Source organism: Choloepus didactylus, chromosome 17 (genome assembly GCF_015220235.1).
Source record: "Choloepus didactylus isolate mChoDid1 chromosome 17, mChoDid1.pri, whole genome shotgun sequence".
Lineage (NCBI taxonomy): Eukaryota > Metazoa > Chordata > Mammalia > Pilosa > Megalonychidae > Choloepus > Choloepus didactylus.
This window is the reverse complement of record NC_051323.1, coordinates 1,700,304-1,712,609: the sequence shown is the minus strand read 5'-3', so window position 1 is coordinate 1,712,609 and position 12,306 is coordinate 1,700,304. Positions and strand designations below refer to the sequence as shown.

Here is a 12,306-nt window from a genome sequence, read left to right as displayed (position 1 = left end):
CACATCATGTCAACTCCCCACTCCCCCACAACCCACACCTTAGTCCCAGGGCCAGGGCTGCAAAGTGAGGGTGCCAGAAACAACAATTCCTAAGCAAAAAACTTTTAACTATACTTTCATATCTTTATGTGAGAATTTCTAAGGGCTTGATGGGGTGGATTGTACCTTCACCACATCTGGCAAAATTAGGTACAGTGAATTCAGCTGTATGGCCTACTGCCAAATAGCCCACTAGTTCTGTACCTAAGTAACCCTATCCTGAATGGGGAGGTACTTGCTTGACTGGTATAGCTACTGGTAATCTGGACCATCACAGTGGCCAAACCAAATGCCCTCTCCAAAGGTGGAAAAGTTTGGGTAAAAATCAGTGACAAAGGGAGAGAAGAAGGAATAGTAGCCGAGGTAAAGGAATGAATAAATGATTATGCAGTAAGGGAAATTCAATATCACATTGGTGCCTTGAACAAGAGAATGATATATCCCTCAGCACAATTAAACCAGATGCCTGAAAGAGTGAAGCCATGCTTGCCAAGACCCAACCCCTGCTTCTGAACCCTAAAAAGGTTGAACAAAGTCTAGAAATCTGAGTGCCATTGCTCTGGGAGACATTTTAGTTATACAATCTTATTGTGAACTGGATCAACTGTTAGTGACTGAGTGGAACCCTAGTAACATGCCAGCAGTCAGTATACTGGGGCTTTTATTTCTCTGGTTATTTCTACTACAAAAGATATCTTTTGGGAAGGAATTTCCAGGAACTACTCTCTGCTGGACTATCAGACCATGTAGAGTAAAACTCCTGGCAGACTGACCACTTTGTTACTATAAATCTTGATGATCAAATACATAGAAAGGTCCCTGATTATAATGGACAATCACAGAAGCAACATCCCAGTGTGCCATGCACAAATACATGTCACACTTGGTTTTGTGGATGGTAACTTATTAAACAGAATAGAAATACAATGGGTTTCTAATGAGAATAAAGGAGTAGGTATCACATGGCAAGTCAGAATTCCTCTGAGGAACAGCCTCACCTGGAGATGCAGAAGGCAATGAAAGGCCTTACAGCAAACTAAACTAAATTACATCCACATCTAAATTACACTCATCCAATCCTAGTATGGGGAACTGAACATTTTTGGATACAAAACATGTATATTAACTGCACTCAGGCCATTAGTACACAATGGGAACGACACTCATGATGGATCAAACACTGGCCCACAAGAAAGAAAGGGGTGAGAGGAGACAAGTACTGGTCTAGCCATTGTGGGACATGTTGAATTTGCTTTCAATAAGGAAGGGCATTACGAGGGAGAAGATTTATTCAGTAGAATAAGCAGATTAGAGGGAATTCTCTTTCAGGAGGAAGGCAAGGGATGGATCAGCCTGGAAATATAATAGTGCTGTAAGGAAGTGGGTCAGGCAGACTCAACAAATAATGCTGGATAATGCTAGAACCCAGTGGGGAAAGGGCCTGTATCCTGACCCAACAGGGCCTTTTGACTATTTTAATACAAGCGCAGGCTGAAACAGCCACGGGACAACGGCCCTCCATCCTAGCCACTGAGGCTCAACGGGCACACCTATGGCAATCCTACGGCTCAGTTTTGTTTTTTGTATCCAAAGTAATTTTATTTCAGAGAAAACAGGGATGGACATCCATGAATGTTACATACCAGCATCCTTACTGTCCAGTAGAGCTCATGAACAGTCTCATTTTAAACTAAATTCTCAGTGTGACAAGAATGAACATAACTCATTTTAAAAGTAAAAAGTAAAAGCATATAAACTGCAGTATATTCAATATATCTTCCTTAGAAATGATCTGGTTAGCTAATAAATACACATTAATTCACTCAATGTCTTACCAGCCCAAGGTTTTAAGTTATCTAAGGGTCTTAGACATTATCTTCAAGTTGACATACCACAAACCATAATTATCTTTGAAATAAAACTGCCAGAATGAATACATTTTCTTAAACATAAACCAACATTTTTCATAACCTTAAGCTTTTTGATCAGTAAACTGTGTAAGTTTAGAAAGGATACACCCAAGTAGTCTATAAATCTACACTTATGTTATACTTAGCATGAATAGATCTGAGTAAATATAGATGCTTTTACTAAACCAAAATTACTTTATGAGTCTTGTTTGCCAAAGGCTTACCTAAGTTCTCTGAGGGTACTTGCAATTTTCATCAATGCACTAAGACTGCCCACGTACTAAGAATAGATCAGAATAAGACATATACTACAGTATAGGTGGCAGAGGTGGGAACTATTCTGAACAACACCATTTCCTAAAATGCCATAGAATCTAAAGGATTGTGACTCCAACCAAAAAGAGTAAAAACTGAAGACCCTGGAGAGCAGCCAATCCAACAGCTAAAAAGATGACTAGAACTGGAGTCAAATAATGGATCTGGGGGACAAGGGAGACAGTATTAACCATCCTAGAGAACTTAGGGAGATGATAAAACCAGACAGCACAGGAATAAATGTAATGAAACCACCCCTATAGAATTTAAGGACTGTAACATCTACCTATAGGTCCTTCTGGAAAAAAAAAATCCCCTGTTGATGAAAAGTCAACCAACCACTAATGAACCCAATATAAAGAATTCAAAAATGGAGACACTCTAGGTAAAAGGACTAGTGTAAACATGTACCTATTTGCACAAAGAATGAAGATAACTGTGGGAATTATGGCCATAAAATAGCATGTAAATGCTATAAACCTTGACAGGGTTAAAAGAGTAACAAAAAAGGAAAACTCATTATGAGAAAATACAGGTAAATATAAGTAAATATTAATTTTATCTTTCTTCACACTCAATCAAAACTGTCTACTGTTGAAATATTGATTATTTTTAAATTAATGATTCTGCACAACTCTGTGATTATACCAAGATCCTTTGATCGTACACTTTGGATGGACTGTATGTGCACGAACAAAACTGTTTAAAAATAATTTTAAAACAGTTAATGATTCTGCCCTCTTAATGTTTTATAATTCCCATATCTTTTTCCCTTATGCTTAGAGGGATCTTTCTAAACTAATCTCCCAGTGAACCAATACTTAACTGAAGCTTAGCAATTCCTTCAGTTTTACTTCAGCCTCAATTTTCTTTTGAATTCAAAAATTAAGACTTCCAAGTACATTTTCAGAATTATATAACAGAATCCCATTTTTATAAAAATGTTTTGCCTTTATAGTCTCTATTCTTTTATTTATGTGCATCTTCAGCTACCTAAAATGGCATTCACTATTTCAGAGACCTAGCTAACCAACAAAACTCACCATCCTTTTCCCAAAGGAAGAGAACTGTAATCTGGCTTGTAGCTAGCCAGCTGCATCACACTCTATCCCCATCTCCACTTTCCTTTAGGTGTGGCCACATAACTGAAAATTCTCACCAGCAGACATGAGTGGAAGCAAGGTGGGCTCCTTTAAGGCCAGAGCCAATAAGGAAGTAGATTTTCCTCCCTCACTTTCTTGCCCTTTCCCACAAGCCTAATCACAGATGTCCTTTGACCCAGCATTAACTATGGAGATAAGCAATCAAACCATTCTGTTCCAGGGCATGGCAGGGAAACAAGCTGGATGGAAGCCAGCCCCTGAGTGACCACCTTGAGCACAGAACTCACCACACTGGAACTCTGGTACACGAAACAAACTTCTATCTGATTGAGCCAATGGGATCTATGAAATACTATCACCCAATGGACATTTCTAGGTGGCAAGATTTGGGGTGATATATTATTCTCATCTTTATACTTCTCTACATTGCTCGGTTTTGTTGTTTTATTAAAATAATACGTGTTTACTGCATAAAAATTAGCTTTATTAAGAATATATTCCATGACTTTCTACTCCCCTTGGGATAAGAATGAAATATAATGCAGCCTGTGAGGCTTTGCCTTACTTGGCCATGCCTACTTCTGGTTTAACACTCTTTTGTCTCTGTTCAGGTCTCTCTTCCCCAGCACACTACTGGCTCTAAGAGACGTGAGGACAGCACCTTTCTTATTCCTCATAAGCCAGAGCCTAGCCAAGTGCTTGACACATGGTAAGTACTCAAATACATTGCAAGTCCAACTGACCAGCCCCATTCTTGATAAACCCTCCTGCAGGGGCTTCATCATCCCTACAAACTCCACTTACCTTCTGCTTCTAAAACTCTTGTCTCTATCTCTTTCTCAGGATCCTCTTCCTGCCTAGCATGAAGCCAAATACCTGCTCCATCCCAGGTCTCCTCTTCAGGCAATGGAGGCAAAACCACAGGATACCATGGGGCCATCAGAAGGAGGAGAAGCATGTCAAAATGCTCAGCTGCAGGAATGTGAATATCCCTGCAACTGGGTGGAAGGACAAAGCACACTGTTCTCAGGTTGTATCCAAGAAAGAATAGACATTAAAGCAAAACAGTCCTGACTCATAACTTAGCTGCTCCCCAGCTATCTGTTACTGACTTAATCTCCCTGATCCTATTTCCTCACCTGTGATATATGGAAAATAATTCCATGAAGTTTCGTCCTTGCAGATTATTTGAGGACTAGAAATAACTCATAAAAAGGACCTAGAACCCTAGCACAGACCCTGAGCCCTCAATATACGGTAATGGGAAGTTGCACCACAGGCCATTAGAAGTTACCTGGGAGATAAACAATTTCTTAGTCAAGATAAGAAAGAATGACAGGATAGAAAGTCACCAAGAGGACAATATGTAACAAATTATGTAATCCATGGAAGGTGATTCATGGCATGCAGGAAAGGTAAGAAGGACCCCAGAAGTTTGATTGCTTCAGTTGAATCAGGGAAAAAACAGATGAGAGACATACAGAGTCCATGTTATTACTAGCCATTTCATTTTACAGCATTTTTGCTGACCTGCACCTTGCCAGCATGGACCTACTCCTCTGCACTCCCATTGTGCCCATGCTGTGCAAGAGTCTGTGTACAGCACAGACATTAGGCAACTGGGCACTGCGATAGTGCAGGATTTAACAATATGGATAAAGCAATTGTCTTTCTATATACAAGCAATAAACAATTGGAAACTGAAATAAAAAATATCATTTACAATATTATCAAAAAATACGACATACTTGGGGATAAATCTTACAAAATATGTAAAAGACCTGTACTTGGAAAACTACAAAATATTACTGAGAAAAATTAAATAAAACCTAAATAATTGGAGAGAGAAGCTATGTTCTTGGGTCAAAAAACTCAACGCATGTCAATTCTCCCCAAATTGATCTACTGATTCAATGCAATCTCAATCAAAATCCTAGTAGGCTGTTTTGTAGAAATCAACAAGCTTATTGGAAATGCAAAGGACCTAGAAGAGCCAAAACAACTCTGAAAATGAAGAACAAAAATTGGAGAGCTAGCACTACCTCATTTCAAGACTTATTATAAAATTACATAAATTAAAAGGGCATGGTATTAGAGTAAAGATGGACAAACAGACCTACAGAAGAAAACAGAGTACAGAAACAACCTACACATATATGGACAACTGATTTTTTTATGAAGGTGCATAGGCAAAACAGTGAAGAAAGGATAGTCTTTTCAATAACCAGTGCTGGAAAAACTGGATATCTACAAGCAAAAAATAAATAATAATAATAAACTTGTATCCATACTTTACATCAGGTACAAAAACTAAATACAGATCAGAGATCTAAAAGTAACATTTATGATTATAAAACTTCTAGAAGAAGAAATTCTGTTACCCTGGCTTCACATAGTATGCAAAGAACTCTCAGATAGGATACCAAAAGCACAATCCAAAAGAGAACAAATTGATAAACTGGACTTCATCAATAATTAAAACTTCTGCTCTTCAATGACATTAAGAGAGTGAAAAGACAAACCATAGGATGGGAGGAAATCTACGTGAACACGTATCTGATAAAGGACGTGAATCAAAATATATAAAGAACTCTTAAAACTCAACAGTAAGGGAAAAAAATGGGCAAAGATTTGGAGCAACACTTCACCAGTGAAGTTATACAGATGGCAAGTAAGCACAAGAAAAAACACTCAACATCTTCTGCCATTAGGGGAATGCAATTTAAAACCACAATGAGATAACCACTGCACACCTATGAGAACAGCTAAAATTAAAAAGACTGACCATACCAATTGTTGGCAAGGATGCAGAGCAGCTGGAACTCTCCTGCACTGCTGGTGGGAATGTAAAAATTTTGAGAAACAGTTTGGCAGTTTCTTTAAAAGCTAAACATACACCTGTCATATGATCCAGTCATTCTACTCCTAGGTATTTGCCCAAGAGAAAAGGAAATGTATAGCCACACAGACTTATACATGAATGGTTATAGCAGCTTTATTTGTATTACAGAACTGAAAATAACCCAAACGTACATAAACAGAATGGACAAATGGAATACTCAAATAAAAAGATACAAATTAATATTCAATATGAATGAATCTCAAAATAATTATGTCACATAAAAGAAACCAAACAGAAAAAGAGGACATAATATATGACACCATTACATAAAACTGTAGAAATTCTAAAAACTGCAATCTATAGTGACAGAAAGCAAATCAGCAGTTGCCTGCGGATGGGGGCAGGAAGGGGCAGGAGGGAGGGATTACCAAAAGCATGAGAAAAGTTTTAGGGGTGATAGATATGCTCACTATCTTGAGGGTAGTGATAGTTTCACATATGTATACGTATGCCAAAATGTATCAAATCACATATTTAACTATGTACATCTTAATGTATGCCAATTATACCTCAATAAAGCTGTTTTTTAAAAAATGAAAGAAAAAATATTAAAAGAGGATATTCTCTAGAGCCATTGTGCCAAGGATCCAACCCTAGCTCTGTCCCTGGTCAGCCATATGCCCTTAGACAAGAGATTTAACCTCCCTGTACCTCAGTTTCCAGAGCACCAACTATGAGGTTTTTGAAGGACGGTATAAATTCATCATGCCAGCACAGCACCAGGCACATACTGAGCACAAATGCCCAATAAAGGTTAGTTGCTGTGGCAGAACAGAGCACTGGGACTATGCTCTGCTTAGCTGTAAACTCTGCTGTTTACATGCTCAGATCTTTCCCTACACTGAATAGTAGTTTGTGGAAGCAGGAAGAAACCCTGTCTAACTTGGCTGTTTCCCAAAGGCCCAGAATTAACCTGGGATGTTGTGGGTGCTTGATAGTGGATAATGGAAGGAATGAGAGACTCAGCAGGAGGTGGTCTTTCCAAGTGGTGTCTCCAAGCAGTGAAGGCAGAAGAGCTGGCCAGCAAGCCCTGAAGAGTAGGTAACATGGGAGTAAGGGGACTGGAAAACTGCCAGCACAGAGCCAGCTTCTGGGAAAGGCAACTGAGTTTTTTCAGGGATTGAAAGAGGGTTTTCTAGGGTAACGGAAACATCTACCCATTTATGACATAGGATAGAGGCTATTAATAGCAAAAAAGAAAGAAAGAAAAAAAAAAGAGGAAAGGATAGGATAGACAGAAGACAGATAAGAAGGAAGGTGACAAGAGATTTGGTCCAGAGCTTGCAGGGAAAGGGTCTGCCTGGCAAACCTGACAGCACCTGTCAGTAGGGGAAAGAGAGAAGGGAGGAGGCTTTCTGTAGACTTACCTTCACTCCTGTGCTTCCAGATCCTGTTCCCCTCAGTTCTGGGTGAGCACAGGGTCCACGGCTCTTCCCCATGCTCCAGCCTAGAAATGATGTCAGGTTTGGAACCTTGCAGACCTGCTCCAGAGAGAGGAAGCAAGAGATGAGGACTCTTCCCAGGGCAGGACAGTCCCTGTGGGCAGCACCTCTGTACCAGTCATGATCTCCCTGTCACCTTGACTCCAAACCTGGGAGACAGACTCAGGCCTCTGCCCAGCTGCAGAAGGGTCAAAACCCAGCTCTTCCAGGGCTATGGAAAAGGGACAGAGAGTTTGGGGACTGAGCACATCACAGCAGAAGACTCATGCCAGAGATGCTGATGCCTAACAGAGGACCTGGAAAGCAGCACATTCCAGTACAAGGAAGATGGGGCTCTGAAACCAAATGGATTCAAATCCAAGATCTAACACTGACTGCCTGTTTGAGCTTAAGAATGTGATGATATTTTTCAGCCTCAGGTTCATCTATAAACTGGGTACCCTACCACCTACCTGGAAGACAAATGAAGATGAACTCAGATGATACGAATCTATTCAATATGAATATGGATATGCTCAATGAATGATATTCTCCCCCATACTTCCTATAAAGAAATCAGGGAGGTTCCCAGCACTGCCTGTCCTCTTCTCTGCACAGACCACATTCAGAATCATCCATCTGGGAATAGGTATGGGAAGTCTCTGAACCCAGCTTCAGCTGAGCCTCAGTCACCAACGGTGTTTAGGGAGCTAAGTCCTGGAGAGGGGCCTTACCCAGAGAGAGCAGGTTCCTGTATGTCTCCAGCATCACATCCCTGTAGAGGCCCCGCTGAGTAGGGCCCAGATGGCCCCACTCCTCTTGGGAGAGGAGCACAGCCACGTCCTCGAAGGAATCCGAGACCTGAAATGACAGGATCCTGCTGGAACCCTAGGGTCAGGCCCAGTTGGGGTCCTGAAAGGAGGGGAGGAGGTCTAGGCTCAGAAGAGGCAAAATTCCTCTGAGCACCTGCACTGAATTTTTTTTCCCCACCAGAGCAATCACTCATCTTTTTTGCCCCTGATTCTACCTTGTAATTGAGCAAGTTCAGGGACTGAGAAAACACAGTGCGGAGCACATATTCCAGTGACTTGAACTCAGGGGCTAAAGACACTGGTGGAGACAGGGAGCCATCTCCCCTCTAGGACCAGTCCTCACAGATGGAGCCATGGAAGAGAATCCAGCCAACGAAGGACTAAGGCCACACTGAAGCCAAGGCAATGTTGGATCTCTGTGAGGACCACTCACCTGGGGCCCAACAGGAAGGAGCTGCTTGACTGCCATTGCTGGGTCTGTTGAGCTTGTCCCAAGGAGGCAGGCAGAGCTGCAGGAAGAGGGAAGAGTGTGATGGGGCCTGACCAACCTGCTCTCTTCAGCTTCCCTGAGACTTCCAAGCCCAGACCTCAAGAAGTCTGCATCAGATCTCGTGCCAGGTCAGTCTGATGGCCCCACATCAGTCCTCAGGGTGTCTGAGCAAGGTGGGATCCATGACCCAGCTGGTTGTCCTGCTGACCCCCCACAGTCAGGGAGATGGAGCTGCCCTGATCCCCACAGCCCTGGGCAGCCCCCTGGAAGGCTCCAGCAAACAGACTTTCATCACCAGCTCGGGCACTGCTTGCACTGACTTTGAAAGCCTTAATGCTTTGATTCAGGAGGGGTGGCTGAAGTGACCGTGGTCAGCAACTGAGGCCAGAGCAATGCTGTGGCCACTATAGCTCCACCCATATTCTCTTCTTCCTCCCAGCAAGAACTACCAAAGCAGACTTACTCCATCATTCAAGGAGGGACCCACTGGGCTTTGCTCTGCCCAGTATATTCCATACCAGATTAGTTGAAAGAAAGAAGGAAGGGAGGGAGGGAGGAAAGAAGGAACAAGTAACCAAAAGAAAAGTCATAGTAGAATTCTCTAAGAGGTCTGCTCTTAATGTTTTTAAGGACTGTTGTGGAACCCTTCTCCCTGCTGGGGAATAAGTTGTAATTTTTTAATCTGCAATAATTTTGAGACCACCTTTAAATCACCATGTTGAAACTGTTATAGAATCCGATTCGGGGTTTGAAAGACATTAAGTACATTAAGTAGTAGTGAATACATCTGTTTGTTTCCAACTTGATTTTCCTACTCTAATAATGATTTTTCCATTTAATTAAAAAAAAAAAAAAAGTCTGCGTCAACAGAGACCCAGTTTCAGGTTGCCTGAAAACAGCAGATGGAGTAAGCACTCCAGTGGTCTCTGAGGCCATATCCCACCCAGTCCCCAGACAGGCCTCCAGCAGCCCCTGCGATGACAGCATCCCAAGGCCACAATATGAAAGCCAGGTCCCAGCAGTGCCCCCTGGCTGAGGAGACAACAGGCTGCATTTCTCAGCCCCATCTACTCAGTAAGCACACAGCTGAGGATGAGCAGACCAGGTTCCTGTTCAAAGGCAATGTACAAGCAACTGGGGAGAAAGACAGACATGAAGTCTGTGTCAGGTGACGGCAAGGGTTAAAAAGAAGAATAAAGCAGGCTAAGGGGCGGCAACTGGTAAGTAGGGGATTTTAACACAGGACAGCCAGGGAAGGCATCTCTGATAAAGCGACATTGAAACAGAGATCTGTATGGAGCAGGCAGGCACCACGTCGATATCAGGGAAAGAATGCTCCAGGCCAGGGAAGGCACCAGTGTAAAGGCCCTGAGGTGCAAGCCTACTGGCATGTTCCTGGAAGGGCAAGGAGGCCAGAGGGGCTGAAGCAGAGCAGGAGAGGGGGAAGAGAGGAGGGCGCGGTGCCTTACAGGCTATGGAAAGGCTCTGAAACGGGAAGCATCTGGAATATCTGTGCAGAGTGATATGACCTGACACACGTGGCTTCTCTGGTTGCTGTTTTGAGAATAGAATGAATGGGGGTGGTAAGGGTAGAAGCACGAAAACAAGTTGGAAATCTTTAGCAATAATCCATCTAAAGACCAGAGGGATGTGATAGAGGTAATGAGAAGGTAATTCATCAGTAGGATTTGCTTATGAATTAGATGTGAGGTAAGATGCAAAGATGTTTGGTCTGAGCAACTTAAGTGATAGAATTTCCATTTATTCAGAAAGGTAAGACTGCAGGAGTATTTCTAAAGGGTAAAAATTAAGAGCTGTTTTGTAACATTACATTTAAGTTGCCTATTAAGCTTATAAGCAGAGAATAAGAGAATTTGGATACGTGGATCCAAAATTCAGAAGCAGTCAGGCTGCCTGAGTATACATTGGGAGTTGTCAGTATGCAGGTGACATTTAAAAGCATGGATCTGGTTTTATTTTAGGGCTGACAGGTGACACTCATGAGGTGTCACTTCCAGGGAAACCTTCCCGAATGGCCTCTGCAGACACAGCCAGTGGCTCCTCACTCAGCCATGCAAACAAATCCCTTAGTTCAGCTAGAAATGTCCCATTCCCCTGAGCCCAGCACTCTTAGCTCTATAGGCAACCAAGGCTCAGTTCCAGTCAATGTAATTTGCCAAGAAGCTTCTAGGAAAGGTTTTACCTCCATAATGAAAAGAAAATAAGGCTTAGGAGAATAGCTCCTTGCTCCCCTATCTGTAGTGACTATGAGGGTAAGAGAATCTCAGAGCCACATTCAAGACCCAGACTTCCTAAAACAAACCTTGGAACAAGACGGTCTACCCTGTTTTCATCACTTAAGCCACTGTTGGATGAGTCTTCTCTGGCTGGTAGCTGAACCCACACTTACTGATGCATATTCTATCCAACTCCTTTCTCCTGGGCCATCAGTCTCCAGCAGAGGCACAAGTGGGTCACATGCAGCCTCCAGGCCTCCAGCCTGGGCTTGCCTTTGACTCATCTCCTTTCTGTACAAGTGCTCCTTTCTAATGCACTCCACCTTCACTTCCAGACTCTTCCAGGAGGCAGCAGAACACTACTATGATTAGTCAGGCTCCAATAAAACTGAGCCCCAATCTGGGCTACATCACCTGCTGATGGTTTCAGGCAAGTGACTTGAGTGTCCCCACACACCAGAAAATGAGAATAACGCCACCACCTACTTTAAAGTGCCTATTTTGAAAATTAAATGACAGAATGTGTATAAAGGGCTTAGCATAGTGCTTGCAAACGAAAAACACTGAATCTTAACTGTTATTAAGTATTGACTCCGCACTTAACTGAAAAAACAAATGCTTAATGAACGCTGGGATGGAATCTCCTACAACCGAGGTCCCTCACTGCGAAGCTCGTTCAAAACTTCCTCTTCTTAGGAAAACACAATTCGGTTCATCCCCCGAAAACGGCCAAACTTCCCCTCCTGTGTGAGATCCGGCTGTCCCGAATCGCAGTGCGGAGTCTCCAAACCGGGTTGAAAGGGCCTTGGGGGCCCTCGCACCGCTCTCGCCGCTGCCCAACCCTCACACAGCACAAAGAGGGTGTCCTCCCGGGCCACCGAGGGCGCTGGCCACAGTTCCCGCCCGCCCCTGCGCCTCTCCTGTCCCTGATCCAGGCGCCCCGGGCCCGGGACTCACGCCACCTCAACAGCAGGAGGAGAGCAAGCGCGGCCCCCGGTCCCTGAACACCGTAGCAAGCCCGGGGCGGAAATGAACTCCGGAGCTCCCGCCCCTACAGTGCATCATCCAGTCTCGTCC

General features: G+C 43.1%; 1 protein-coding gene across 2 annotated transcripts in view; it reads right to left on the bottom strand.

Annotated features, from left to right (window-relative positions):
• Nucleotides 1-12,104, bottom strand: part of LOC119512376 (zinc finger protein 252-like) — a 73,313-nt gene extending 61,209 nt beyond the window's left edge. Inside the window, exons 1-4 of one of the 2 annotated variants that reach the window (XM_037807001.1) lie at nucleotides 11,834-12,104; nucleotides 8,936-9,011; nucleotides 8,425-8,551; nucleotides 7,637-7,750 (exon numbers count right to left, since the gene is read on the bottom strand). In XM_037807001.1, the coding sequence (XP_037662929.1) occupies nucleotides 7,637-7,750; nucleotides 8,425-8,551; nucleotides 8,936-8,971 (277 nt within the window). In that variant the 5' untranslated portion in view covers nucleotides 8,972-9,011; nucleotides 11,834-12,104. Of the gene's footprint in view, nucleotides 1-7,636; nucleotides 7,751-8,424; nucleotides 8,552-8,935; nucleotides 9,012-11,402; nucleotides 11,430-11,833 lie in introns of those variants that run through there. The other variant, XM_037807000.1, reaches the window with a different exon arrangement.
• Between the last annotated feature and the right edge of the window lie 202 nt (nucleotides 12,105-12,306).